General features: G+C 40.2%; 7 protein-coding genes across 9 annotated transcripts; 4 read left to right on the forward strand and 3 right to left on the reverse strand.

Moving 5' to 3' along the window:
• Positions 1 to 123: 123 nt before the first annotated feature.
• On the forward strand, positions 124 to 7820 carry LOC100875235 (synaptic vesicle glycoprotein 2B). Its single transcript, XM_003703527.3, has 12 exons — positions 124 to 1175; positions 3661 to 4100; positions 4473 to 4529; positions 5097 to 5258; positions 5327 to 5489; positions 5630 to 5751; positions 5914 to 6152; positions 6236 to 6456; positions 6528 to 6745; positions 6833 to 6992; positions 7051 to 7178; positions 7244 to 7820. The coding sequence occupies exons 2-12, from the start codon at positions 4097 to 4099 to the stop codon at positions 7297 to 7299; spliced, it is 1530 nt and encodes a 509-aa protein (XP_003703575.2). The 5' UTR covers positions 124 to 1175; positions 3661 to 4096; the 3' UTR covers positions 7300 to 7820.
• A 380-nt stretch (positions 7821 to 8200) lies between these two features.
• Positions 8201 to 11212, forward strand: Yod1 (Yod1 deubiquitinase). The gene is made up of 3 exons (XM_003703476.3): positions 8201 to 8964; positions 9071 to 9387; positions 9468 to 11212. Exons 1-3 carry the CDS (start codon positions 8568 to 8570, stop codon positions 9684 to 9686), a joined length of 933 nt encoding a protein of 310 aa, XP_003703524.1. The 5' UTR covers positions 8201 to 8567; the 3' UTR covers positions 9687 to 11212.
• Positions 11213 to 13893: 2681 nt separating this feature from the next.
• On the forward strand, positions 13894 to 21718 carry lili (LMBR1-like protein lilipod). Of its 3 annotated transcripts, XM_076540258.1 has the most exons (10): positions 13894 to 14262; positions 14633 to 15004; positions 18013 to 18277; positions 18497 to 18600; positions 18675 to 18801; positions 18874 to 18942; positions 19040 to 19169; positions 19252 to 19600; positions 19671 to 19902; positions 20011 to 21718. In XM_076540258.1, the coding sequence occupies exons 2-10, from the start codon at positions 14897 to 14899 to the stop codon at positions 20247 to 20249; spliced, it is 1623 nt and encodes a 540-aa protein (XP_076396373.1). In that variant the 5' UTR covers positions 13894 to 14262; positions 14633 to 14896; the 3' UTR covers positions 20250 to 21718. The 3 variants fall into 3 exon arrangements, with proteins under 3 accessions (XP_076396373.1, XP_003703518.1, XP_012140936.2); XM_003703470.3 differs by lacking the exon at positions 14633 to 15004 and having other exon boundaries at positions 13900 to 14262; XM_012285546.2 differs by lacking the exons at positions 13894 to 14262; positions 14633 to 15004 and adding an exon at positions 17137 to 17542.
• Positions 21719 to 21879: 161 nt separating this feature from the next.
• Positions 21880 to 22590, reverse strand: Tcs1 (Threonyl-carbamoyl synthesis 1). The gene has a single exon (XM_012286174.2). The coding sequence runs from the start codon at positions 22588 to 22590 to the stop codon at positions 21880 to 21882; it is 711 nt and encodes a 236-aa protein (XP_012141564.2).
• Positions 22505 to 23481, reverse strand: Polr3K (RNA polymerase III subunit K). Its single transcript, XM_012285547.2, has 2 exons — positions 22857 to 23481; positions 22505 to 22644 (listed from the first exon to the last, which is right to left on the reverse strand). The coding sequence occupies exon 1, from the start codon at positions 23183 to 23185 to the stop codon at positions 22859 to 22861; it is 327 nt and encodes a 108-aa protein (XP_012140937.1). The 5' UTR covers positions 23186 to 23481; the 3' UTR covers positions 22505 to 22644; positions 22857 to 22858.
• A 465-nt stretch (positions 23482 to 23946) lies between these two features.
• mRpL39 (mitochondrial ribosomal protein L39) lies at positions 23947 to 25919 on the forward strand. The gene is made up of 3 exons (XM_012285539.2): positions 23947 to 24303; positions 24469 to 24634; positions 24817 to 25919. Exons 2-3 carry the CDS (start codon positions 24624 to 24626, stop codon positions 25790 to 25792), a joined length of 987 nt encoding a protein of 328 aa, XP_012140929.1. The 5' UTR covers positions 23947 to 24303; positions 24469 to 24623; the 3' UTR covers positions 25793 to 25919.
• On the reverse strand, positions 24110 to 27575 carry LOC100876311 (uncharacterized). The gene is made up of 4 exons (XM_076540259.1): positions 27385 to 27575; positions 26907 to 27326; positions 26547 to 26847; positions 24110 to 26472 (listed from the first exon to the last, which is right to left on the reverse strand). The coding sequence occupies exons 1-4, from the start codon at positions 27573 to 27575 to the stop codon at positions 26074 to 26076; spliced, it is 1311 nt and encodes a 436-aa protein (XP_076396374.1). The 3' UTR covers positions 24110 to 26073.
• Between the last annotated feature and the right edge of the window lie 137 nt (positions 27576 to 27712).

Below are 27712 nucleotides of genomic sequence, written 5' to 3' on the forward strand. Positions count from 1 at the left end.
TTCGTCGATTCCGACTCGAGTATGTAGCAGCGCCGTTCATAAAAGGAAATTATCGCCTTTTCACGTTAAGAAGATACCAGAGCAATCTTTAAGAAGAAAATAATAATCTCGAAGAGGCAACGTTGCGGGTCAAGTTGCGCGCGTCATCCTAGTCCGCGCACAATTGGCTTCGGTATATCGAATAAATTACTCTCGTGTCCATCGATTTACGGACATTCTATTTCGAAGCAACAACGCTTGCCAATCATTTATTTTTTTTTCGCGTCGCTCCCGGTACGTTTCAGCTCTCGATCGCCACTCGCGGACGCTTACTTACGGTTAGGTTTAATCGCCGACGAGCACAACCTAACCGATAGAGTCTAGTAAATCTCGTAAATACATCGAATCACCTGTTCACTTTCCGACAACGTTCCTACAGCAAGCAACCGTTAGCGAACACTCGGCAGAACGCATTCGACGAACGAACTGTTCGGTTTAGCGACTAAGCGTTCGAAATTCGTCCGAACAAAGACGGATGAAATTAATCTCGAAAGAATCGTCGTGCCTACGTTCCGTTCTGGCTAGATTGACATTGAAAACAGGCCGAAATAGAGCGTGTTGCCTGTTGCAGTTGGACGGTGTCCACGCGAGTCGTCCGGCAAACTGTTCTCGATATTTTCTCGATCTTTTCTCGATCGGATCGAAAGCCCGTCGGACGATCGCGATCAGGAACGCGCTAGCGTCGCGTCGCATTGCGTCGATGACGGAAATATCGAGATGGCGATCGGTTGTTTGGCGCGAATCCACCGTTCGCGTTGGTCGCGCGTGCCAACGTCGAGAAACGCGCGTGCTCGCGCACGATATACGAACTTGAGGAAAATCACGGGCTTTGTCGATTCGCGATTTACACCGCGTCAGTTCCGTGTCACGCTCGGCGTATCCATTGTCCACGATCGATCGACTGGATCCTTGCTTTCTTTTTCTACTCACCCGTGTTAATTCGTGCATTATATTTGGTAATTCAGCAACGTCTCGATCGCCATCGAGTTCGCAGTTTAGAGTTTTCGGTTTCCGAGTGTTCACCGGATAGTCCTTATGACAGAAAGTTGGACGTGCTCACGGTGCGACGCGACCGCGATCGCTTCTACACGTGTGTACGATTAGAACAACCTCGTGAAAATTCTCCTTCTGATTACGTAAGTGACAATCTTGGCCATAGTCCGGATAAAATGGCCACGGTTTTCATTCACTCCCAAAACGCTTCGTCGCGCGATTACCCCTTCGACGACCGTTTTTTCCCCTGATCGACCGACGCTCGATCGACGAATCGTTCACGATCGATTCTCGATCGGCGCAAATTAATTTCAAAGATTTTCCGGATCGCCTCTTCTCTGGCTACCGCGGCAGCCAGAGAACAGAAAAATGTCCGGTTATCGACAAAGTAAATACCTTCGCAAAGAGAGCATTAAATGTTGTACCGTTGCCAAACGAACGCGGGAAATGCACCGTAACGCGACGAATTTCAACACGAAGAGAAACAATGTCGAAAGAAATTCGGTGCTTTAGACATTCAATATATATATATCCTAGTTCGCTAGGCGAGAACTTTTCTCCTCTAATTATCGATGCTTGATTCGTCAACGAACCGTAAGTACGTTTCTTTCGCCTATCCGTTAATTTCTACCTAACGTTCCTGAGGACGGTTTCCTCCTCGAGAAAAATATCCCTATCGGGAATAATATCGAGAAGATAGACCGAAGGTTCGATGGAAATTGCGAAAACACCGATACGCGTTAACAGAGATAAAACAGATAGACTTTTTCCAATCGGGTCTCCGTGATTCCGAACTAGATTCTTTCGATTCAGATTAAGATCGAGCGTCGGTTGTTTTTTTCACCGCGACCGGATTGTACGACTTCAACCTACTTACAATCACAGTTCGAACAAATACGATGTTAAGCTACACACTCTAGGCATAATCTACTAACAACGATAATTTATAATTGAACAGATTCGAGAGATTCGTGTTCCGATTGAACGTATTTATCGATCGGTCGATTACGATCTTCCTGTTCGACAGGCGAAGGTCGTTCGAACTCGCCAAGTTCGAGTTTACTTTTCGATATCTCGTTCCCGAGAATACGAGATGATCGCAACAAGTGGCATGTTCGTAACTTTGTTCAAAGATAACAGCCACTTATAATTAGACGAAATAACGTCCCGTCGAGTGTTTATTGCACTCTTCGCGATCGATCCATCGGTATTTACCTATTTCGAGAGGTTCGAGGCTCGTTTCTATCCTCTACCCGAACGCTATCCTCGTTTTTAAAAATGAAAAACGCCACTCGTCCAGCAACAAGTTTAACGAAATTAAGAAAGGAAGAACAGGGGAGGAAGTTTGCGGAACGTCGCGAGCATCCAAGAAATTTACTCGTCGATGTTGGTTGTTCGATGCGTGATCTCGATAAGTCTGTTTGCTTTGTCGAACGAATCGGTACACGAGTAAGCCACGCTAGTTTCGACCGGTCTCTCTGGATTAACCTCGACAATTGTCGGACCGCGTTAAATGTTCGATCACGACGAAATACTTCGATAGTCGATAGTCAGCTTTCGGAGACACGTAGCATAGCGTAGCGCTAATCGAAAAGCGTTGAAAATTTCGCTCGATGGTCCGTGAACGCGATTCATTAAAGCTACAAGTAGAAGAGTTCCCTTCGCGAACCTTCGTTCGTCGAGTGTCACGGTCGTCGATGTACGTGCAGGGGAAAAAAAAATGCACGACGCATATAGACGTGATATATTGCTTCGACAAACACGTTATACTTAACGAGAAACCGAATCCCAGGCAAACACGTTGTTCAGTTATTGCGAGCATCGTATTTAGATAATGCGACAAGCTGCAAAGAAGATTGGGACAATGACGATGTATTATACGAGTACCCTCGTCAACGAATTACAACAGGTCGTAAATAACAGCCGCGAAACGGAAAACAGAGAAAAGAGCGGAGGTTCTTCGAAATCTTTCGTCCCAGAAAATAAAATCCGAATCCAAATTGTTACATTGTTAGTAGGTCGCCAAACAAATGGCGGAGCCGAGTTACGAACCCGTGATATTAATTAAAGCCTGCTCGACGACGCCTTTCGAAATACGGGACCAACGTCGGCGCAATAAACGAATAAACGAATAAACGAATAAACGAAATCGTGCACGCGCGTTTTAATCAGTTATTAGTCCGGCGTAATATAAAAAATCTCATGATCCCACGACACGGTGTTTTCGCTTTCTTATCGACCGCTTCCGCGAAACCCTATACGTAGATTCTCTATCCATCTACATATAGAGTAGATAGAGAAAGCGAGGTTCGCTTTCGGTTTTGGACCAACTCGAGGACAGTTTCGAGTACTCTAGAAAACGCATTTAGCGGTAGCCGCTACTCCTTCCTCTCGAGACCGTCCTCGAAAACGTCGCGCAAAGACAAGCTAATTGTCGCGGAACAGGTAGATCGAGCGACGAACGAAGAGGGAGAAAGCGTAGTATCTTATCAAACAGGTTAATAAGTGGCTACCGAAAACAGTCTAGATATACGTCGAGGCATGATCAATATTTGGTCAGTCGCTCGTTCGTCCCGTTGTCTTCGCGACAGATTCAGAAAATCAAAAGGTACTTTGATTTGCTTGCAGTATACTCTTGCCGAATCTTCGCGCTCGAATCGGCACCTAGCGAAGGAGGACTAGCGAAGAAGAAGAATAAACAGAAGCGGAATAAGAAGCGTCTACAGAGAAACGAATAGAGGGAAAAGAAGAAGAAAAATCGCGAAGGATCCGAGAAAAGTTGGCCGAAAGAGGAAGAGGGTCCAAGAAGATTCTCGGTGGAAAGCATCGTCGGAATTCGCTTGGAAGCGACAAAGACGGCGATCCAAAACCACCGAGTGTTCACCAATGAGCGCAGCGTACGGTGGTTGCAGACGAGGACAAAACCGTGGAACACGCACGAGAAACAGACAGTGCATCGGTTTGGCGACCGGGGTCCTCCAGATTCTCCCCGGATTTTCCCCGACTCCACCTGGACCAATCACCTCGCGAGAGACCGACAATCTTCGAAACGTAATCGTTCGTCATGGGTAGGTTCGAACAGCGGTCATCCACCGATCCTCGTGGAGCCGAAAAACGACTCTTATTCGAGTCTAAATTTTAATTCCGAGTTTTACGCGTTAACCGACACTCGATTTCGAAATCGAAACGACGAATCATGCATATTACAAACTCGAATCTTTTATCTATCTTCGCGTTAAACTCGATAAATCATTGTTCGATTGCCGAATCACGAATTAATCCAGCTATTCAATCTATCCGAGGCTCTTATCGAATTTCTCTCATCGGTGTAATCGATCGAACGTAGAGCGAAATATCGCGTACTAAGCAAAAATTCTCTTTACTCGTCTCTAAAATAAATCATCCTACTAATAATACGTTCCGTCTTCTTTTTGCGACAGGGCTCGACTTCTTGGCAGACGGAGGTGCCGATTTCGAGCATGCAATCACCGTAACAGGTAGGTAATACCCCCGATAGCCGTTTATTTAATTCGCGATCGTAACGATTTTGTCTTTTATCGAAACTCGTTGAAAGCTTTCGAATCTTTATTATCTTGATCGACCGAACAAAGTAACGCGAGCGAGATTATGTTCTAAGCAAGGTAATCTCGGTTGCGAGTGCAATCATTTCTTACTTACGTACACGCTTCTTACAATTATGTTAACTGTACCTAATACGATAGTTATTATACGCTTAAGTACATGCGACGATGAAAGCGAACGAAAGCGAACGATTTTGATGCGATTGCTCGAACAAACGGAACGAAACTCGTCGAATACGATTCGCGTTAAACGTCGATATCAAGTTCAATTGATCGACCGTATTATTAGAACGTTCTTTACCTTTCTATTTACCAACGCGCTTCTTTTCTCCAACGATCGTTTCCGAAATAATACAACTCCGACGTATCCATCGAGATCGCGAATAATTAACAAGAAACACCGAACAGAATTAAAAGAATAAAAAGAATTAAAAGAATTAAAAGAATTAAAAGAATTAAAAGAGTAATCGTTTCGCTCGTCAGGATTTGGGAAATTTCATTACACGCTGCTAACGATATGCGGCCTAATTTACATGGACACCGCTATAGGAGTTACGATACTATCGTTCGTGCTACCAGCAGCGCAATGCGACTTACAGATGGATTCTACCTCGAAAGGATGGTTAACCGCCTCTCCGATGCTAGGTACGTATTCTACTATACGAGTGCGTTCTAGAAAATATATCGTATTAATTCGGTCTGGTTGAGAACAGGTATGGTGGTTGGTTCTTATATATGGGGATGCCTGGCTGATACGAAAGGGAGAAAGATCGTGTTAATAATTACGTTATTGATGGACGGTATCGTCGGTGTTATTTCCTCGTTTGTCCAATATTTTTGGATCTTCCTGATCTTTCGATTTTTCAACGGATTCGCGTAAGTATCGTCTCTATTCGTTCTCCTCGTCATTCGTGCTCCCGTTACATCTCTTCTTCGCTCGCTTTCTTTTCTTCTTTTTTTCTTTCTTTCCTTCTTTCTTTTACTTCTATTTTTATTTGTTTATTTTATACATATAGCGTTACGGGAGCTATGGGCATTTGTTTTCCGTATTTAGGGGAGTTCCAGCCGACAAAGTATCGCGAAAGATGCCTTTGTTGGATGGAAATGTTCTGGACAGTCGGAGTGATAGTATTACCGTGTAAGTACCATTTTCAATTATCGAATTTACCAATTCGTCGACTCGACCGAGCTCGAAATCTATATGTATACAAGTATATAGAAATATAGGAGGTGGTTTAATCGCGATATTGTATCGTACTAATGCTACTAAGGTAGATTCGATGATCGTTGTTGGTTTCAGTGATCGCTTGGCTGATCATACCGATGGATTTTGTATACGTGTCGGACGTGTTTTACTTCAAGTCATGGAATCTCTTCGTGGCGCTGTGCGCTTTGCCCTCGATAATGTTGGGTCTCTGGTTGTTCGCGTTTCCGGAAAGTCCGAAATTTCTGCTGGAATGCGGCGAAACCGAAGCCGCCCTCGAAGTCTTCAAATGGATCTACGCGCAAAACACCGGCGAAAGCCCAGACTCCTATCCGGTAATTTTCTTTCTCCTCGCGAATCGTTCGTCGCTTTGTTTCCGCGATGTCCTTCGAATCTGATCTTTCTTCGCGTTTGCCAGGTAAAAAGTTTGCAAGAGAAGACCAAGGACAAAAGCACGAGGTCCTTGAAGCTGCACAAGCGAAAGGATTTGAAGGTTCTGATGAAGGAAGTACAGGACCTAACAGCTGCTCTCTGCAAGTCGCCTTACCTTCGTAACACGCTGTTAGCGTGCGGCATTCAATTCGGTCTTACGAGCAGTTATTATACTCTTATGGTTTGGTTCCCCGAACTCTTCACCAGGTAGACCAACACTTTCTGCTGGGACGCGATAGAATCGAATAACAAAGAATAAAAGATCCGTTCGATTGCAGGTTCGAAGAATTCGAGCACGCGAACCCTGGTAAAACGACGTCGGTCTGCATAGTCTCGGCGCTTCCGGATAACGCGGTCCTCGCCGATCCTTACGGATGCAACACCGTCATCGCGCCTTCCGTTTATTTGCACACCGTCTACATCGGATTAGCTTGCATTCCTGGCTCCATCATTCTGCCGATATTCGTGCACAAGCTCGGTGCAAAATTCTTTCTAAGTACGATTCCAACTACTTTCCGAGTCTCTCTCTCTACTCTCGCTAGTTTACCTACTTTCCGAACGAACGAATTTCCTTCGATTTCAGTCGGATCACTGTTGGTTTCCGCCGGAGTAACCGTTGCGTTTTATTACGTTGTCAATGCAACTCAGAACCTCGTACTATCTTGCGTCTTCGAGGCTCTCACGTCCCTCGGCATCTCGCTGGTTTATTGCGTAATCGTCGACATGTTCCCGACGAATCTCAGGTAATTAGAATGCTAATACCGAAATTCTTATCGTTCTAATTATTCTATTCTATTTCAGAGTGATGGCTGCGGCCCTGTCTCTTACTATGGGTCGATTGGGTGCACTGGTCGGTAATTTGCTGTTCGGCTATCTCATTGACCTGGCCTGTGTCGTTCCTATCGTTTTGTTCGCGGCATTTTTATTCCGTAAGTATTACCAATTCTTACCTACCATTTACAATTTCCTTACGTTTATCGATTGTTTCTTTCAGTATGTGGACTTATGTCGTTCCTGTTGCCAAAAACGGGAAAAGATACTCTCGATTAATCGAGCAACGACACCTTTTTCCTTTCCTAAGGAGAAACGGTACACGAAACGCGTATTGATTTCTCACTTTTCGCTACAATTAGTATTGCAAAAAACGAACAAAAGAATATTTAAACGTTTAAATTCGAATTAACGCGCGAAAATTTCTGTACGTCGCGTGTTGTATAGATACATATAGGGAAAAGAGTGTGAAAACGACGATCCTTTTTATTTCGAGTTACGTGTAAGTAAATTCGTGTAAATATATATTATTTATTTTGCGAACCTAGCTTAGGCACCGTGTCCTTTCACTTTACAACGATCGAATATTCTTACGAATGAAAAAAATACACGTCGAAACAAGGTTAACTATCTTCGAAAGACGCGCTAAAATTTATTTAAAGTACTTGATAAAACGATCTTTTATTTGCACGCGCGATAAACAGCAAATATAACGTACATCCGATTACGTTTCTACATTCGTTCGCGAAAAAAAGAAGAAACTGTATTTTTCGACCTATCAAATAAATACGATTTAAGAATATTGTCATATTATTACATTGCCTTTCCCGTTAACCTATAAATTGCTCTCGCTATCGTTCGCTTCTGTACGTGTAAATTATACTTGGAAAAGAAGCGAAAGTCGAAATGGAACTAATAAGTAACTAATATAACCCTTACTAATATAAGAATTTTCAGTCATCTACGTAATACGCGTTACTATTATCGTTTTAGAAATTTTCCCCGTAGACTGTAGACTGTAGACAGTGAACATAAAAATGACAAAGATCGAGAACCGACAGCGACAGTAACGCGCGTTGGGTCTATACAGAATGGGATGCCTAAATTTCATTGGTCGCTTCTCTCTCTCTCTCTCTCTCTCTCTCTGTACATGCGTCACTGTACGCGTATACGTATAGTACCCTCTTGAACGATTCAATCACGTAGTCAACGTTGCAACGAAAAAAAATACCTAAACGGTCATCTAACCAACGAGTCGGTAACGTTCGCTGGTGACTGATCAACGTTACGATATACGTTCGTGTGTTAAATGCATACGACGATGAACTGCAAAAAATAGTCGATATCTATCAATAAAGAAAAAATAGGAAATATATGTCGTGTACGACGGACGCCGTGTTCCAATCGTGATATGTTCTTCGCCTCGAAATTAAACAAAATTTTAGCGTGGCGCTGTATCAACAGCTGATTAACTTGTAGTCTTCGAACAAAATTTTCGTTCTAGTCAGCTCCAGTGTCAGAGGAGTAAAAACGAAAAAACAAAAACGATGGCCGGATTCGTGTTGCGAGTTAAAACGAAATCAGGTCAAAAGGTCGTAAACGGTTTGATCCCTCAGGATAAGGTGTCCGTATTGAAATCGAAGCTGGCCGAGCTAACGGGAATAGCAGTCGATTCGCTTCACGTTCTTGGTGGATTTCCACCAAAGGCGATTAATTTAAACAATGAAACGGACACGATCGAGGAAAGCGGTGTTGTGTCGGGCGATACCTTGATCGTAGAAGAGAAGCCACCTCTTTACAATGGGAAACAAAAGTCGGAAGAAATTGGTCGGTCCCATATCGTTGACGACGAGAATTTCGTAAACACGCCCGGTGTACTGATGAAAAAAGTTGTACCTGCAGATAATTCTTGCTTATTCACCAGTGTCGGATACGTGCTCAACGGTATATCACACGTTTTACATTCTTTACGCGCATAAACCTGTGTTTTTCTTATATTTACCGATATTCCATGTTCTATTGGTTTTTTAATCTTGCAGTATATTTCTAGGTAAAGTAGATCCTAGTTGCGCCAGCTTCATGAGAGAAATTATAGCCAATGCCGTGGCGGCTGATCCGGAAGAATATTCCGAAGCTTTCTTAGGTCGTCCCAATTCCGAATATTGCGAATGGATTTTGAAGCCTGAATCTTGGGGCGGTGCTATAGAGCTCTCTATACTCTCAAAATTTTATGGACTAGAAATAGCGGTAATCGACAGCATTAACGCTATAATCAATAGATTCGGCGAAGATCAACATTATGCTCAAAGAGTATTTCTAATATTCGATGGAATTCATTATGATCCTTTGTACCTAGAACCGCTCGATGTGAGTACGCTACCTTTCCTTTTTAACTACTCCGTCAGTGTTTTCTTTGTCATAAACAACTTTTCTTTATTTACGCGTAGGGTGGTAGTATTCAAACTATCTTTCCTACGGAAGATGAAACGATATTATTGGAAGCGGCAGAACTTGCCAGAGAAGTAAAATCTAGTCGTCAATTTACGGATATTCAAAAGTTCACTTTAATGTGTAACGATTGTAAAATCAAATTAAACGGCCAAATGGAAGCTCAACAACATGCCAAGGAAACTGGTCATATGAATTTTGGAGAAGTAGCAGCGTAGCGAATTAAATGTTTCCTCTCTTGTTGTAAATCTTCTAAACCTTTAATTGGACCGCTGTTTGAGAATCCTATTAAGTTCGAGTCTCAAACAGAATTTTCTACTTAAACGAGGCTTCTAAGCAAATCCGGTATTTAATATGGATACTTTGTTGTTTAATATAAGATATATGCAGTGCACTACGAGGATTGTTTAAACATATAATATGCACAGATTTTTAATTTTGACTGAAGATCAAATTTCTCTAAAAGAAATTTACCTAATTCGTTTTCTTCTAGTACGAATGAATTTCATCGATCGGATTTCATTTCTGATCGAATTTATTCTCGGAGCGAGTTTCTTACGTGCGCGCATCCATAACTTGTTTATAAAACGAAACGTTAGCCTTTTCTAATCGCGTACATATATGGTTGCTAACACGTATCGTTACTTTCAATTAAAAGAGAAAAAAAGGAACGAGTTTGTCTGCCTCGTACATCGTGGAAACTCGATTAGTTAAACGTATCGCGAACTAGTGCAATTTTCGGTGATAGCGGTTCTGCCATAGAAAACCCAGTTATCCAGGATTTTATACGAATCGTCTTTTGATCCTCTTTGTCTCTGATAATTGGGTTTCTATTATCTATGCATACGTTCAAATATTTCATTATATTTTTACTGCAGACCCATTGCATATATTGAAAACGTAATGATACTCTCTTTGGCGAGATTAAGAATCTGTGATAGTTAATTAAATTTGCCTAAAATAAAATTCATAGCCTTTGCTGGCAATGGATGTGTTCTATGACATATATGATCACGATATAAAGAAATAAATCGTGAAGTTGGTTAAGAAGCGATACAGAGTTCACTTAATTTTGCTTTTAATGGCAAATCAGTTTAGCACCATTAATAGCGAACTTTATATAGATAAAGTACTATTCCCAGAAGTGCAAACAAAGAATTGTTAATACAAATAACATCACATTTTTATCAATAAAAGTGTTACTCGATAAAAACTGCAGAATGTTATCTTGTAAGATTTGATCTCTATAATATAATAGATTAATTTACAGTCCAGGTATGCATATAATAGAGGATAATAGAGGATGAAACAAAAAACTAACTATGACACCTTCATTATACATACGTGTATAACTCTAGGATATTGTAATTATTTTGTTATCGAGATTTCTATGCGATCGAACATGCACCGTATCAACACGCGAGTTTTCGATTAAAAAGTGAAAGTTAATTTTTTGTAACTACACACACACACACACACACATATAAAATATTTCTTAAAAAATGTATCATTCAAGCATCATATTTTGTTTCTTATATACAGGAATATAAATACCTGTATTACAGTGTTAGATTTGCCGAGCAGAATTAATTAGACTCGAGCGGAAAAAGAAGTTGCAAAAAATGACTTATTACTCAGGAAAAATTCATCATAAATTTTCACAGATTTATATTTATATCACGCTATGATATGTTTTGTAAGTTCCGTCGTATCGATAAAATAAAACAAACAAGATATTTCACTATTTGTTTGCTTCGTCATTTTTAGTAAATAATTAGTTATTAATTAATATCCAACGCGAAGTCGCCGGAATACATCGTACGCATTAGCTAATTTCAAATAATTAATAACACATTTTATAAACACAATTTATGCACTTTTATTATAAAAGAATGTTCAGTGATCCCTCAGCTACTTTCTCGTATCATATTTGTTCAAATTTTTAATCAAATTAATTAGCTATTAACTAATAACCTAAGGCCAACCACGGTGACAAGCGGTATACACGATGTCATTTTCAATAATTAATTACACGTTTTGTGGATATATTTTCTGCACTTTTACGATTGAAGAATGGTCAGCAATGCATTATTTACATGGTTCCATCATAAAATTTCATAAATAATGTTCGGGTAATGAGTAATTAATTATTTTGTGTCAGCATTCCGATACGTACATGAGCCGCCTATGTCAATTATACTGCGCACGCAAAGTGCAATATTTCGGCACTTTGACGACGTGGTATGGTTCCTGAGGCATTTAGAAACAAATTTCTATTAGGGTTTGATGCGTTTTGATGCCCAATAAAGCCAGAAAATCAATTTTTGTCGAATTCGGTCGAAAACGGTACAGGTGGCGCCATCTAGCGGCGAGCGGCGGAACTACGAAAAACTAAAATTTCGATTTTCTCGAAAACTAGGAACTTTTCCGAAATTCTGAGATATACAAATTGTTCCTTGTCGCCTACGGAATCGAACGAATCTAATTATAGCCTGCTAGGACCATTATTAAAGAAAATAGGAAAATAGCCCATTTCATGGACTACAAAATTGCCGTCCATCTAGCGGTGAAAGTTGGAACTACAAAAATAGACAATCTCGATTTTCTCGAAAACTAGGGACTTTTCCGAAATTCTGAGATATACAAATTGTTCCTTGTCGCCTACGGAATCGAACGAATCTAATTATAGCCTGCTAGGACCATTATTAAAGAAAATAGGAAAATAGCCCATTTCATGGACTAAAAAATTGCCGTCCATCTAGCGGTGAAAGTTGGAACTACAAAAATATAAAAATGCGATTTTCTCGAAAATTAGCAAACTTTGAGTACTTCTGAGGCTCAGAAAGTGTTATGTGATCGCATTAGAAGCAAAATAAAGCAATAAAAGCTTCCTGAAAGCTTTAATAAAGAAAATAAAAAAAATGTCATTTTATGGAGAAAATTTGTGGCGCCATCTAGCGGCGAAACTCCGAACTAAACCGAAAAACCGTATGTCCGAACACGCGTTAAGTAAAAATATAAAAAGTAGTATTTCACAACTTTGACGACGTACTATGCTTCTTCAGACATTTTAAAGCAATTTTTGTTCAGTAAGTTATTCATTTTTTTGCCTATTAAGCCCAGAAAATCAATTTTTATTTGACCCCTTAACGCGTGTTTGGACATACGTTTTTTCGGTTTAGTTCGCAGTTTCGCCGCTAGATGGCGCCACAAATTTTCTCCATAAAATGACATTTTTTTTATTTTCTTTATTAAAGCTTTCAGGAAGCTTTTATTGCTTTATTTTGCTTCTAATGCGATCACATAACACTTTCTGAGCCTCAGAAGTACTCAAAGTTTGCTAATTTTCGAGAAAATCGCATTTTTATATTTTTGTAGTTCCAACTTTCACCGCTAGATGGACGGCAATTTTTTAGTCCATGAAATGGGCTATTTTTCTATTTTCTTTAATAATGGTCCTAGCAGGCCATAATTAGGTTCGTTCGATTCCGTAGGCGACAAGGAACAATTTGTATATCTCAGAATTTCGGAAAAGTCCCTAGTTTTCGAGAAAATCGAGATTTTCTATTTTTGTAGTTCCAACTTTCACCGCTAGATGGACGGCAATTTTGTAGTCCATGAAATGGGCTATTTTCCTATTTTCTTTAATAATGGTCCTAGCAGGCTATAATTAGATTCGTTCGATTCCGTAGGCGACAAGGAACAATTTGTATATCTCAGAATTTCGGAAAAGTTCCTAGTTTTCGAGAAAATCGAAATTTTAGTTTTTCGTAGTTCCGCCGCTCGCCGCTAGATGGCGCCACCTGTACCGTTTTCGACCGAATTCGACAAAAATTGATTTTCTGGCTTTATTAAGCATCAAAACGCATCAAACCCTAATAGAAATTTGTTTCTAAATGCCTCAGGAACCATACCACGTCGTCAAAGTGCCGAAATATTCATTTATTTATTTTCCTTACATGCGTGTTCGGACCCTCATTTTTTAGGTTTAGTTCACCCCTTTCGCCGCTAGATCCGATATCTGATTTGAAATTTTTTTTTTCTATGTCCATCTGGACGTACATACGCATGTGCGTGCAAAATTTGATAAGAATTGGTTGCGTGGTCCAAAAGAAAAACGCGGACAACGAAGTTGCAAATAAGTCGCTCGCCTCCGGCTCGCACGCTCAATAAAAAAACTGCTAATGAACAAACGTTATTCATTCGATGAAAACGCTAATTTCCATACATGTTGGTACTGATTTAAAATATTTTTTTGTTGACACTTTTCTTAACGCTTGTATCTACGACGAACGAGTGTAACGTTATTGCATCGTACGCATCCAGAATATGTTAAAATTATGTTTAAATATCTGTACGATTCCCGCGCAACGTGTGCGAGAACCTATCACGCCGTATAGATGGCAGATTGGAGAAAAAACACAAATGAGCACAAACGACGCACTGTTTTTAGTAATCAGCTAGCTGCAGGAGAGAGCGGTTGTATAGCTTTTGTTCTTACGCAAATGTAATATAAAAGACAACAGAATAGGAGATGTAATCCGTTTTCACACAAAAAAGGGAGTCGCAGTATATTGCGATAAGTGGAGCTCCTGTGACCAGAGAAAATTTAGTGTTATTCGTGAAAATCTGGGCATGGTGTACTACGCGAAAAAATTATCGATATAAGAAAATGTCGCTGGTGCCGACGACGGTACGTCTAGCCAAAAAAAATTCACTGACAAATAGGTGAAGATGGAAGATGAAGCGGACCTTAGGGAACAATTATTTCACAACACAGTACGGGAGAATATCGTGAGTAAATACGATTACGGATTTGCGTTAATCTATATACCCGTTGTTTATTTCATCGTTAGCCAGTAACGATAATGTTGAAAATTCCTTGCGATGTTCCGAGCAATAATCAATCGCCACGTTTTCTCGTGATTATGTGAAACGTTTCTTTCGATATTTGATCTTCGAACGAATTAATCTGCCCTTGACCCGAAAGGAAATTCGATAAAAATTTATTCATTGTTTCTAACCTTTCGACTCTCGAATAGATCCAAAGTTATTATTTCAATTTTTGATATTTCAGTAATAGATAATATACATGTTATTTAATACAACATATTATCGATGAAATTAAAACAAGCAAAAAGTATAAGATTACTCTTATTTTCAGTTTTTTAAACTCGATTCCAAGAACAGAATGACCAATACTCAGGAATGCCATAGAATGCAGCTCCTCAAGAATCTTGGTTTTTATAGTATGCCAATGTGACAGGATTTTTATAGACACGATTTAAACAGAAATCAAAATATATACATACATCGAATACGATAAGCTTATTCGTATAATGACTTTAATCGCTAACAAGCAGTTTACTTAAACTTTAGTCTATAAGGTCAGCTAATCATGTTCCGACTGTAGATTAACATTGAAACCATGAAGCTGTCAAACGAAACATACTTAATCGCTATATATAAGTCAGAAACGTATCCAACGAGAAAGGCAACGTCCTATGTTTTGTGCATAACCACGGATAAAATAGAAGTAAATATTATTTATTCCGCTTATTAGCTGAAATTCCTAATTGCACAAGCAGATATGATAAATAAAATAGTCGATGCCGGTTGATTGTCGGACGATGAATCTTGAAATTTCTGATTATAAAACATTTAGTTGATCTCCCGGAATCAAAGTCAAACGTTAAGAGCCTTCTTTTCCCCTACATACTGGTTCCCGATCAAACGAAGTCTACATTACACTCGGCTGTTCACGACATACCGATATGTTAATGTAAATATGCCCTAGAGATAACTTTCATTCAGGTACACACAGATGTCAGTGAACTGTTTCAAGTGCATTTGCCCTTGACTTTACCTGTTTCGTTCAGTAGGATTTATTGGGTACTTCTCGATACTCGAAAGGAAGTCGAAACATACTATTTTCGCAATGCGCTTTCTCGATACTTTCACGCGAAGTCATTGACCACGCGTTTATTTCTCATCTCCAACCGGTTTTTCTTTGTTGCGTATAAAAAGCAGTTCCAGTAGATTATGTGGCATAGTAATGAGTCGAATGAAACGACTCGTAACGCGAGTACCTCTCCGATACCTTTTTAACATCGATACTTTCAGTTACGATACCTAATGTTGGATGAAAGTACTCGGTAGCAAGTATCGATACATATCGAAATACCGATTCCTCTTCGATCGATACCACTCCAACGCTATCGAATTATTTTCATTGTATAGGTATCAAATAAATGTCGATACTTTCGTAGGAATATTAAATATCTAATCTAATAGATAACTTGCCATTGTCGATTTATCTTCGATCGTGCATCTCTAATCGCGGTAGCTTGAAATTCGTCGAAAAATTCATCGGATTTATTTGTAAGTATTCGAAGCGCATTCTATTTACGCATTAAGGATAATAAAAAATTTGAAATAGCGTTGAAAACATTTCGCGCGTGTACGTGACTAAGTAAGGAAGAACGTGTATGGAACGTGTATTCGTTGTAACGGTCGTACATGGGAACACGTTTTACGTTAAAAGGACTGAACGAGTATGTCGCTGATCTAGAATAGCTAAAAATAAGGTTCGGGGACAAAGACACGATAGTCGTGTCGTGGATCGTAATGATTTTTCTTTTTGTTTACGGTCATTTAGGATCGTGGAAAATTGGATCAAAGCAGGCTGATTTATCCGTGGTGTTCTTAACGCGTTAATCAAAACGTCTGGTGGGGCGTATAATTTATCGTTAAGTATATAATTCCAACTAAATTTAATAGTCAGAATCGCAATCAGAAACACTCGGAATGCGATATACCAGGTAATTAGACTGTGAAAATTCATTCGAATTCCCCTAATTTATTAATAGTCTAAAAGCGATGCTTTTTATTTTATACGTTCTTATCGTACGTTACACTGTCTCTATTTCGTTATCCTTTCGGCAGAGATGCGCGTACAAGTTCCGTTAAATGTAACCGTTAAATGTTATCGACAGATATCGGTAAATTTCGAAAGTTGCCACTCGAACAGTCGATATTATTACCGATGCATTCTCGATTCGGGTTATATTCCTAGATCGTTGGTGTCCCTAGACACCACCTACATAGCTAAGCATATCTATTAGTAGTTCGCGTTGAACAACATATCTAGGTGATTTATTTCCTAGTGTCAGCTGTTAAATAAACTCTGCCAACTAGAATATCGTCGAGCAGGACACACAATAAAGTAGCTAGTTAGTCTCGGATAAGTACGAAACGTTGATAATTTCTCTTCGTCTCTTGTTACTTTCAATTCTTATCGTTTGTTATTGAGAGAAGCGTCTTTTTCTTTTCTTACTTTCTTTCCTGTTTCAATTTTATTCGATAAGCAGACTTTGCTCGAATACTGTAAAACGTTCGCTCGGATAAGAAATACTCGGAATTCGATCGTTTACGAGGATCGAGTGTAAAAAACAACAGCCGTGCTACAGGTCTCGTGTACAAAGAAAACATAAAGAGATTAAAATAAGATCTGGCAAACATACTACATATAAGAAAACATACTATATATAATCGTCGGAGGAGGATAATGCACCTGTGGCGTTAAAACAGTGGAGTTTTAGGTAGGAATTATCATTCCAACGAACGTACAGTGTACACACGTTGGAAAAGAAATGTTAAAAGAGCATCGCTGGTTTAATGATATTACAACGGTGAATCGATGTCGGTATACATATCTGGATACGTTATATCGATATTCGACTGATATTTCGCGTTGGCTTCGTTATCGATCGGCATTGTTTCTACGACTTGTAGAGATACATTTTGTTCGCGTGTCGTTTAGAAGGAAACTCCGCGACCCGTTTAGTTAGGTGGCGCATCGAGGATTTGTAGAGGGTTATACCGGACGTTTAACGTCACCGACATTTCATCTATTATTACGTAGTTGTAATAGCGCGTACACGTATATCGAACGGTAACCGATCGAGGGGCTGAAAACTTTCGAGAGCTCGAAATGGGAGAAACTCGAAAATCGAAGTATTCGACACAAGCTTGTTTTCCAGCAGATACACGTACAAACGATTCGTTCGAAGAGGTACACCTACAAAGAATACCGATGCTAAAGCATCGAAAGTTGTCATTGAAAGTTTCTATACTCGGCAAGTTTCAAATATTCCCGATCGATCGTACGATTCAACTTGACAGTGAGACCTAATGGGGTGGCGTCAGAACAATATACACACGAAGCTGCTCTACTCTCAAACTATTTAGAATATTTCTGATTGTTCGCGATTGCCTTTTATCCTAGCTTATACTAAATATAGTATAAGAAGAAATATTATGGCGCGCGTAAATGTCGAATTTCGATGCACTAGACCCGTTCTTTCAAGTGCTTTCCACTTGAATGACAAATATATATATATCTTATCTTCTTCCGTATATTCGTGCTAGCGCTGTAATAACTACGCAAGCTCTAACTGAACTTCGTAAAATGGAAAAAAGTAGTTTAAGCGTGTAGTAGATTATATAGATAGAGAAAAAAATGAATCGAGCAATCTGTTTCAGATATTTCTGCTGCTATTCCTGGCCCTGTACGTATCGAGCTACGCTTTAATCGGAAAATTTCGCCGAAGAGATCGCGAGGATTACTTTTCCGTGGACGAAGACGAAGCGACGGTCTACAGGATCAGTCTTTGGTTATGCACGGTTGCACTGACTGTTTCCGTCGGAGCGACCTTACTTCTTCCTGTTTCGATCGCTAGCAACGAAGTCCTCATTTTATACCCGAACAGCTATTACGTCAAGTGGCTGAATAGCTCACTCATCCAAGGTACACTGGCTAACACGGTAGGCTTCTCTACGGAAAATGCCAATTTAGGGGAAAGAGCTAAATTTTCAAATTTCATTTCGCCTCTTGAATAATGTTCAACTTTGATATTCGTCTATTCGATTTGGCAAAACGACGATAAGTTACAAGTTCAAGTTAGAAGACGATAAATACGATACCGAAACTTTATAAATTTGATATGTTAATCTTTTTAACAAACAGGTCTGTGGAACCATGTGTTTCTCTTTTCGAATTTGTCCCTCTTCGTATTTCTGCCATTTGCTTACTTATTCACGGAGTCCGAAGGATTCGTCGGCTACAGAAAGGTAAATACATATACCGATGAACGCGTAGAATATACGTGTTGTTAATTGCATGTTAATAAGATTGTTAATTGCAGGGTGTAATGGCCAGGGTTTACGAAACCGTGACAGTTCTTTGTCTATTGGGGACGCTCGTGTTAGGAATGACTTATGTTTTATCGGCACTCATAGATTATCAGAAATCCAGTCTTCACACGTTGCTCAGTAAGTATACCGTTACGTTACCTTCGCAACGAATCGACCGAGCTAACGTGTATCACCTGTTTCGTTCGACAGATTTATGGAGTTATTATTTACCTTTCCTTTATTCTTGCGTTTCGTTCGTTGGAGTTGTTATGTTATTGCGTAAGTATTATAGCGATACCGCTTACAATTATTCTTCCAATCATCGTTTTACATATACCTGTTTCATATATATATATATACGTATACCTGTTGACAGTTTGTACGCCGATGGGATTCGTGCGATTGTTCGGAGTAGTCGGTTCGTTTCTGGTAAAACCACAGTTCCTAAAAAATTTGGACGAAGAATTTTTCGCCTACAGATTAGAAGAGGATTGCATTCGAAGAAGGTTAGCGTACGATCATTCTAATTGAAAGATATCGGCTCGTTAGGAGAAATTTCATGACACGTTGTTAACTACCCGTCTCTAGACTGCAGCATGCGAAAGCGACGGGAAAGTCGTACGTTTCGCCAGTGCCTATGTCTATACCAACTTGTGGTTCGGTATTAGACGACGATGAACTTCTAAACGCGAATCCGAGCCTAATGTGTTTAAAGAACGGTGCTCTTCAGCGTGGACTGGCCCAACGATTGGAAGATATCGAGAAGCGAAGAAAAGTTTTAGACCAACAGAGGCGAACCTGGTGGGTTCGACGTACTTTGCTCTACCCTTTGGCCATGCTAGCGCTGTTCGTGCTTTCCACTGCCACGGCTCTGCTAGCGGTTCAAAATACCTTGGAACTGCTGATCGGTATTAAGGCGTTGCCTCTAAGTACCAGGGTTCGTATCAACCGAACATTCGGTTATTCGCTACGTAGAAGATCTTATTGTCGATACGATCGTTTTACAGCAATTCACCTTGGGTATCAACTCGTTATCGAAGCTCGGTCCCATCGGAGCAGCTTTAGAAGTCGCAGTAATTTTATACTTGGCAGCGACAAGCGCGATAGGATTGTACACGCTTCCCGGTGTCAGGGGCGTCCGACCACGGTTCCATTCCACGCCGCTTACGCATCTTATCGCGAATTGTGCCCTCCTTCTAGTACTCAGCTCAGCATTGCCACTGTTATCCCGAATATTAGGTAAATTTCCTAACTCGAATATCGAAACTCGTATTTAATCGTCTTTAATTGTCCATCGATGGCCGGATCTCTACTACGATTCTACAATTATCCGTTCGTTTATTTTAGGTATGACCAACTTCGATTTACTTGGTGATTTCGGGCGTATCGAGTGGCTTGGTAATTTTAAGCTAGTATTATTCTATAATTTAATCTTCGCCACGGCAGCGATCAGTTGTTTGGCGACTAAATTTACGGCGACGGTACGTAAAGAAATTTACTCCAGATTAAAAAGCAGTCTGATAGGAATCTTTAGGAGCGAAGGTAAAAAGAGTTTTTTAGGAATGTTTTCTACGAAAGAGGACTAGACTGACTTCCGTTATAATCAGCCAGAGATTCGCGATTTACCGTTAAAAGTAAATGAAACGCGAACGATTCGTCTATGCGATCGATATGGCGTGCGTGCGTGCGTGCATCGTATGTATGAGTAAAATCCTGTTCAAACTTTTAGTATCATAGTGTAATATTTTCGAAAACTCGATCGCGCGTCAAATACGTGAAATACGATGAAAGTTTGAACGAGTATTTGATCGGCGAGAAACTCGGAACATGTTATTATACATTTATGCGCGAGCGTGTGTGCGTATAGTTATATTATTTATTACGAGATTACTGTCTCAGTAATCATTTATCGAAAGTATGCACACCGGTTACGTGCGCAACAGCTGAATTTTGTGATAAAAACGTAGACGAGTATTCGATAAATACAGGAATTCACGGTGTAGAAACTGTGTATTAGTTTCACGCGTACCTGTGTACGTATGTTATATACATACATATACATACACATACACCTACACACACACACACACATATAATACGTATGCATATGTTTCCTCGAGTTTACTTTGTTAGCGGTTGATAGTTAGAAAAACCCAAGGACAAAGTATATGGAGCGCTTCGAGACAAGAAATTCCTTTCTACGCGATAAAATACTTTTTAACATACTGTATTAACTTTGCCTAAACAGCAAAAGGAACTTCGATATTTCTATAGAAATTTTTGTACATTTTCATTTTTTAGTGAAAAATACTGGAGATGCATAGTAGGCAGTTCCATGTGCCTAATTTATTTACTTTAATTAATTAAAGTTATTAGTAACTTCGCTAGAAGCGTATTATACGTACATACAGGAACTCGTTGATGTAATCGCACGCTCATTGTGTTATGTTGTAGTAGTATTAGTTTTAGTAACGTTCGAATGCATTTTATCGATTCTTATTAAATGACTCTACCCATCATGGTCAGAAATTGATTAAAAATATTGAATGTAACTGTATTTGTTATTTTAAGATGTACGCAGACTGCGTGCGATGGTAACATACGGATCTTAAAATGTTATCGCCTCGACTGATTTCTTTCTTACGTTAGTTTATTAACGAAAACCTGGCGCTCTAAATTAAGTGAAATTATTTATTTAGCTTAAAGATCGAGCCTCTTTGTTTCTTCTTCGTTGCGTTTAATATTTATATAAAACAAAAATATTCACAACAGTTATTTACCGACAGTTATGAAACGATAATATTTTACACTATTATGTGATATATATCTCGTCAACAAGACAATACGATATTGTTAGGATGCGTGCAGTGACGCACTCGCTAATTAATTATTAAACATATTTAATCGTAACAGTATCTCAGGATATAAAATATCGATCGATATTTGTTAAAATATATTCCCACATTGTGGATTTGTTTATAACAAAGCGAATTTCTCGCTGGAGAATTCTCTGTATACAGTAATGACTATGCGAATAAAAAGATACGTTAACAAACGCTCTTGTTTTATGTGGGATAGAAAAGGGCCACCAGTTATTTATCGAACTAACCCAAGGAGCGATAAACAAAGTGACTAATGAATAAACTGTATATTTACAAAATGATATATTTAAAATTCCCAAATAATTACTAACGATAGCTACTGATCAGATAACATCTAATTAGATTCGTCTTTTTCTAACCCGAAATGTTTTAAGGTAATACAAAGTGACAGAGCTCCAACCCCTCGTCGTACGATTTTGTAACAACCTGGTTGCGATAAATCGACTATCGTTGATCCTTTCCGTAAACGTTCATTCGAACGGCCATGAATAGTACCATCGTAAAATATTCCACCTAACAAAGGCCATAACTTCTCGAATTCCGAAGCATATAGACAACTTGGTTCGTTGCTTTCGTTGGCGCTTGTTAGCGCCAAAGGTCCTGTTAATCTTGAAACGCAGTTTATAAAGTGAAATTTTGGAACTCTTATGCCTACTGTATCGATATCTGGATTCAAAGCAGGATTTAACGCCGGAGTCCGCTTTAAGATAACTGTATATGGACCAGGTAAAATTGTTGGCAATAAATCTGGTGGTAAATGATCCGTAATACCCCACATTTTTATGTCGCTTACGCTGCTAACAGAAATAGATAAAGGTTTGCTAGTATCGCGACTCTTAATGTTGTATAGCATTTGAATAGTCGCGTTATTGGACACGACACCAGCTAGACCATACACTGTATCCGTTGGAATTGCTACAATTGAATTTTGCTGTAATAGCGTAGCAGCTATAGCCACGCTCCTTCTTCCCCTACAGTTCCAATGTTTATTGGACTTTCTCAATGTCTTGAGATCCATCGAGGCAGAATTTAAAAGAGTCTTCATCGGACCCAAAGTATTAACACTTATCCAACGCTTTCCATCGAGTAACGAATAAAGCTATATATTAAAAATAAAAAATTTCACAGTTATCATCGTATTCTATCATACGGATGTACAGGAGAGTAATTTATTAAAACGTTTGAATCTGCTTTACGGTTTTCAATAATGCGAATGCAAATCGATAAAGTAAATGATTAATCGTATACGAATCACAAAGTAATCATCGCGAATGATTGTTACCGAGTGGCAAATTGAAATAATTGTAATACCTTTAATCGCGCCAATTGTGACCACATTGAGGATTACAACACTTGTAAAAGGTGGTCATAGGTTCATCGGCGGACCTTGTTTGAATTTGCATAAAATACGCTCGAGCATGAGAACACTTTGGACACCGTTCTTCCGTAGAATCCACGTTCTCCCAAGCTGCGCTTCCACCCAACACGTCGTCTACTTCTTTTAACTTCGGATAAGTACGATTACTCACTCTTCTAGCTATGTTAAATATATACGGGCACGTGTTGCACGCAAAACGTAAGCCAGCTAAAGCTTCTTCGACTCGTAAAACGTTACCGCAAGTCGGACAAAACATCAACATTTTTGAAATATTGAAAATAGTAATAAAATTATTAAGGAAGATGATTCGATGATATAAATGTTGCCAAGTTCTGTATTTAATGTGTATGATCTGTTAATGCGTATAAAAATAAATATTTTTCATATTAGAATGAAACGATATTTATTGTCGGTGAAACATGACGGTAGAAAATGTTGATTCCCTAGGGGAAAATGGCAGCCAACCTGCACGAGTAAGCCAGAACGGTATTAGCGAAAGAAAAAATTACAATTTTTTCTAAACCGAAGTATTTTCACGGATCATTGAGTCTCGCAAAGGCTTTATTACGGTACTTCGACTAATATTATGGCCTAACGAAATCGTGAAGTGAAAATAAATGAAATTCGTTAGAAAATGGTATATGTGGCACCTAGTGCAGGCCGGCCGAACTGCGAAGATAGAAAATGTCGACTTTCTATGCTAGCGCCATCTAGCGGGCGGGTACCAGGAGCTACTCCTGGTATCAGGATCGCAGGAAAGTAAAGGAGTACGCGGAGTAGAAGGTATCGCGCGCATGATATATACATAATCCCGCCTATACCTATTTACCGCGCATACGCGACGTAGTTCCGTAGCGTACCTCCTTTATTTTCCTGCGATCCTGATAGCAGGAGTAGCTCCTGGTACCCGCCCGCTAGATGGCGCTAGCATAGAAAGTCGACATTTTCTATCTTCGTAGTTCGGCCGGCCTCCGTTAGATGGCCAGACATTTTTAGGTCCATGGAGTGCAATTTTTGCACTTGATCGCTGTGGTTCTTCCGTTATTCATATAAATTCCAATGGAACATTCAATGACAATTAACTTTAAATTCCGTTTTAATGTCTAGTTTCTGGACAGATATTTTCAAAACATCAACGCTTCGATAGTATTTCCGGCGGATAGGGAGCTATTCTCATTGGTTGGGATTTTCCCCAGATTCGTGCACGAATGTACATACCGCTGTAAATACTGCATATATAAATGGCTCTTTAAATATTTTTCATATTAAACGAAAGACCTGTTCGAACAGTTTAGAAAACTATTCTTTTATTTTTTCAATGATAAAAATAACATAGATCCGCTGAAATAGTGAAAATTATCAACCGAGATTGTCGAAGTAGTAAGTATACAGTATAAGCGTAACATCATGTGCTTTATTTACATCTAGACGGTAATTTTAAGTATTGTGACAAAGATATAATTTAATTCGGTTCCGAGGATGTGTTATAACAAATGAGATACACGGAACAACTATATTTAGTAATTGATTTTATTAACTTTTCAGTTATGAATTGCTGGTTTATCACATATAGTCTTTCACACTTGATCGAGCAGAAGGTGTGAAATAGATACCGCAAACCTAAGGGTACATGTGACTGTTCGATAAAGTATAAATTGTCAGTGTGATATACTCGTTTAAAGAAGAAGATATAATTGAAGATGTTTAAAAGGTACACGCGCAATCTATCGCAAGTAACGTCAGTAGTGTCGAGAAAGTTTTTAGTTTGTAGGTTAGAATTGTTTGAAAATATGTTTGTCAAATAGAGTTTAGCTGTAAGGAATTTCTACGGATCTAGTTGTATCGAATAAACGAGGATAGAATCTTGAACGATACGTTCCGCTTACGTTTTAGGTGTATAAATCTATGTCTATCGCCGAATATGCAATCAAGGTACCAAAGTATATTATCGAAAGCGAAGGCGAAGGAAAGAAGAAACCTGCTGTTCGAAGAAGAGGCGAAAAGACAAAGAAAAGCCATAGGAAGGATAGAAAAAATAGAAGTGAAATATCAATCTCCGGTGGAGGAAGTTACCCTAGTAATGAACAAATATATATCTACTCCTGCAGATTGCGCCAAACACATTTCGGAGGGTGCGTCCAAAGTATCGGCTCTGGCTATGGTGAACGGAACACCGTGGGATATGCAGAGGCCTTTAACGTCGGATTGTGAACTGAAATTTTTAAATTTACTCAGCCCAGAAAATAGAGTAGTGAACACGGCCTTTTGGAGAACTTGTTCGTTCTTGCTGGGTGCCGTTATAGATTCTTCGTTCAAATCGGACGTAAAAGTTTATCTGTACAGTTTCCCGGTGCCTGTCATAAAATTAGGTAGCTTCATATACGACGTGTACGTAGAATTTCCTGATTGGAAGCCGACAGATCAGGAAATGCGCGCTTTATCCGCTCAGTACGTTAGGTTATCGAACGAAGAATTACCCATCGAAAGGATAGTAACTACGGAAAGCGTCGCGATCGATATGTTTCGCGATAATCCTTTGAAATTGGAACAGATACCAGAAATAGCCAAGTCGAACAACAAGAAAGTAACGTTGTACAGAGTCGGACAACACATAGACATCAGTAAAGGGCCAATGATAGGCAATACATCGTTGATAGGGCGTTGCACGATCGCTGCCGTTCATAAATTACCGAATAAGGAGAATCTGTACAGATTCCAAGGCATAGCTCTCCCGAAGGGAATTCGTTTGAATCAGTACGCATACGGTATATTAGAAAAGCGGGCTAAAAAATTGAATACGATAACGTTGCCGTATTTGTCGAGCGAAAACGAGGACGAGGATATCGCGGAAATATCCGCGAAGAATTAACAGTTGGACGTCTCTAAAACGTCTCTAATAGTATAAAATAAAACTACGTACTCTGTATGTTTTTATTTTGTAATTCTTCGATACCTGTATATAAAAACCAAGCGAAATAGCAATGGTCGCTAACCTACATGTAAAATATATATTATTACCTTTCTATAAATAGATATTAAATGCTATTAAATATTTTATTTGCGATACAGTCGACGCACGATAGAGGAATATATTAAAACGCGTTGCACTCTATCGCGTTTGAGAAAAAGGACTGAGGAATTTTCGCGCGCTTATCGTGGGCTACGTAGTTCCCATAGAAAGTTGCCGGGTAGTCTATTGGCTATCGAGGCGGGACACGCGACGTTCATTTTCAGGTACAATCGTTGAGTTTTGCTCGTTCTCGGCAACCAACTGTCGAACCGATCCGATTTTAACTGAGTTCTGACGGCCAGCGGCGCCAGTTCCGGCGTACATCTCAATTCGATCTCGATGACCAGGTCGAAAGACGGTGGTCTCCGCACCGGTTGCTCGGTTTCGACGGTACGATTCGCCGCGCTGACCGCGTTCAGAAATTTGCTCTCGTACGCGTATTTGTTCATGTTACCGTAATAGAAGAACCGACCACCGTATTCTCCGTATCCGGAATAGGTGGAAGCAGGCGGTGGTCTCAACGGAAGCGTCAGAGGTATCTGAGAGGAGGGTAACGAAAATAGTGAAATAATTTATAATCCGGGCGATGTCGGCGAGATGCAGATCTCGGTACCTGCAACATCAGTTCGTGCTCGTAATGCAAGTTCTCGAAGAGGTGTTCGTTCACGCTGCCCACTAAACGTCGTAATCTCAGGTACATGAAACGCTGCTCGTCTCTCCAGCAGTTCTCTTCGGCGTTCTTCCTCACTTCCAAACAGGTAAACCAACCACGTTTCAACACGTATTTCAATTTCATGTCGACGATTCGTCCCGTGCCCCTTTTATTCGGCATCACTTTGAAAGACGACACCTGTCGACCCTCTATAAGACAGTCGAGAACGTCGACGACTTTGCATCCGGATATCAGAGCCGATCTGTCGACGTTCGCGGTTAAATAGAATAAGGAAATTGGAAACGTAAGGAAATAATTCACCTGTTCACTCTGCGTTCGGAGAGCTTTTCGAAAAAGTTCATGAACCGCTTGGAGACGGTGACGAAAGAGCCGATGCTCGAGTCGGTGGTACGAGGATCGACGATGGACGCGTGAAACTTTCCGATTCGAGCGAGAAGCTCGTCGAGATCGTCGAGCAAGCTTCCCGCGTAAAAGCAAAGCCTCGGAAAGGCGCGTTGCTTGCTCGGCGGATGCGTGTATCGCCAGGTGACAGCGCGCAACATCTTGTACTGCGCCTTTATCAATTCCAGGGCGTTCAGGGCTTTGCTGCGAGCCACCAGTTCCGGATTCGTTTTCGCGTTCTTCACGGTACCTTCGATGCGTTTCGCGAGCTTCTCTAGCCTCGCACCGGCCGCGAGGAAGGCGCCGTTTAAAACCGTTGCCGCTACCCTCGAGCAATGCCTGAAACGAGAGTCGAGAGATTCGCACGCGCGACGATGCCGCTGAACGAGTAAATCACCTGGAAACCAATCGTACAGAAGCGGCCACGTCGCGAAGAGGCAACAGCCGTAGTATCATTTCCAACACTTCCGCCGGAAGCGTATCCAACGCGTAGGCTCGCTCCTCTTTCACCAGCGACAAATCCTCGAGCGATTTCTCTCGCTGTTCGCATCTCGTGGCCGGCAACTTTTGTCGCTTGTTCGCGTTCATTTCGAATCATTTATGGAAAGATCGAAGGAGACTAAGAGAACTCTCCTTTCGAGGGACGAAATTTCAATTTCGCTCCTAGCGCGAGCTCCGTGGTTGGACCATTTAATCGTGCCTCGTTCGTTGCATATTAGCGCATT

The sequence above is a fragment of the Megachile rotundata genome, chromosome 15 (genome assembly GCF_050947335.1).
Source record: "Megachile rotundata isolate GNS110a chromosome 15, iyMegRotu1, whole genome shotgun sequence".
NCBI classification, from domain to species: Eukaryota; Metazoa; Arthropoda; class Insecta; order Hymenoptera; family Megachilidae; genus Megachile; species Megachile rotundata.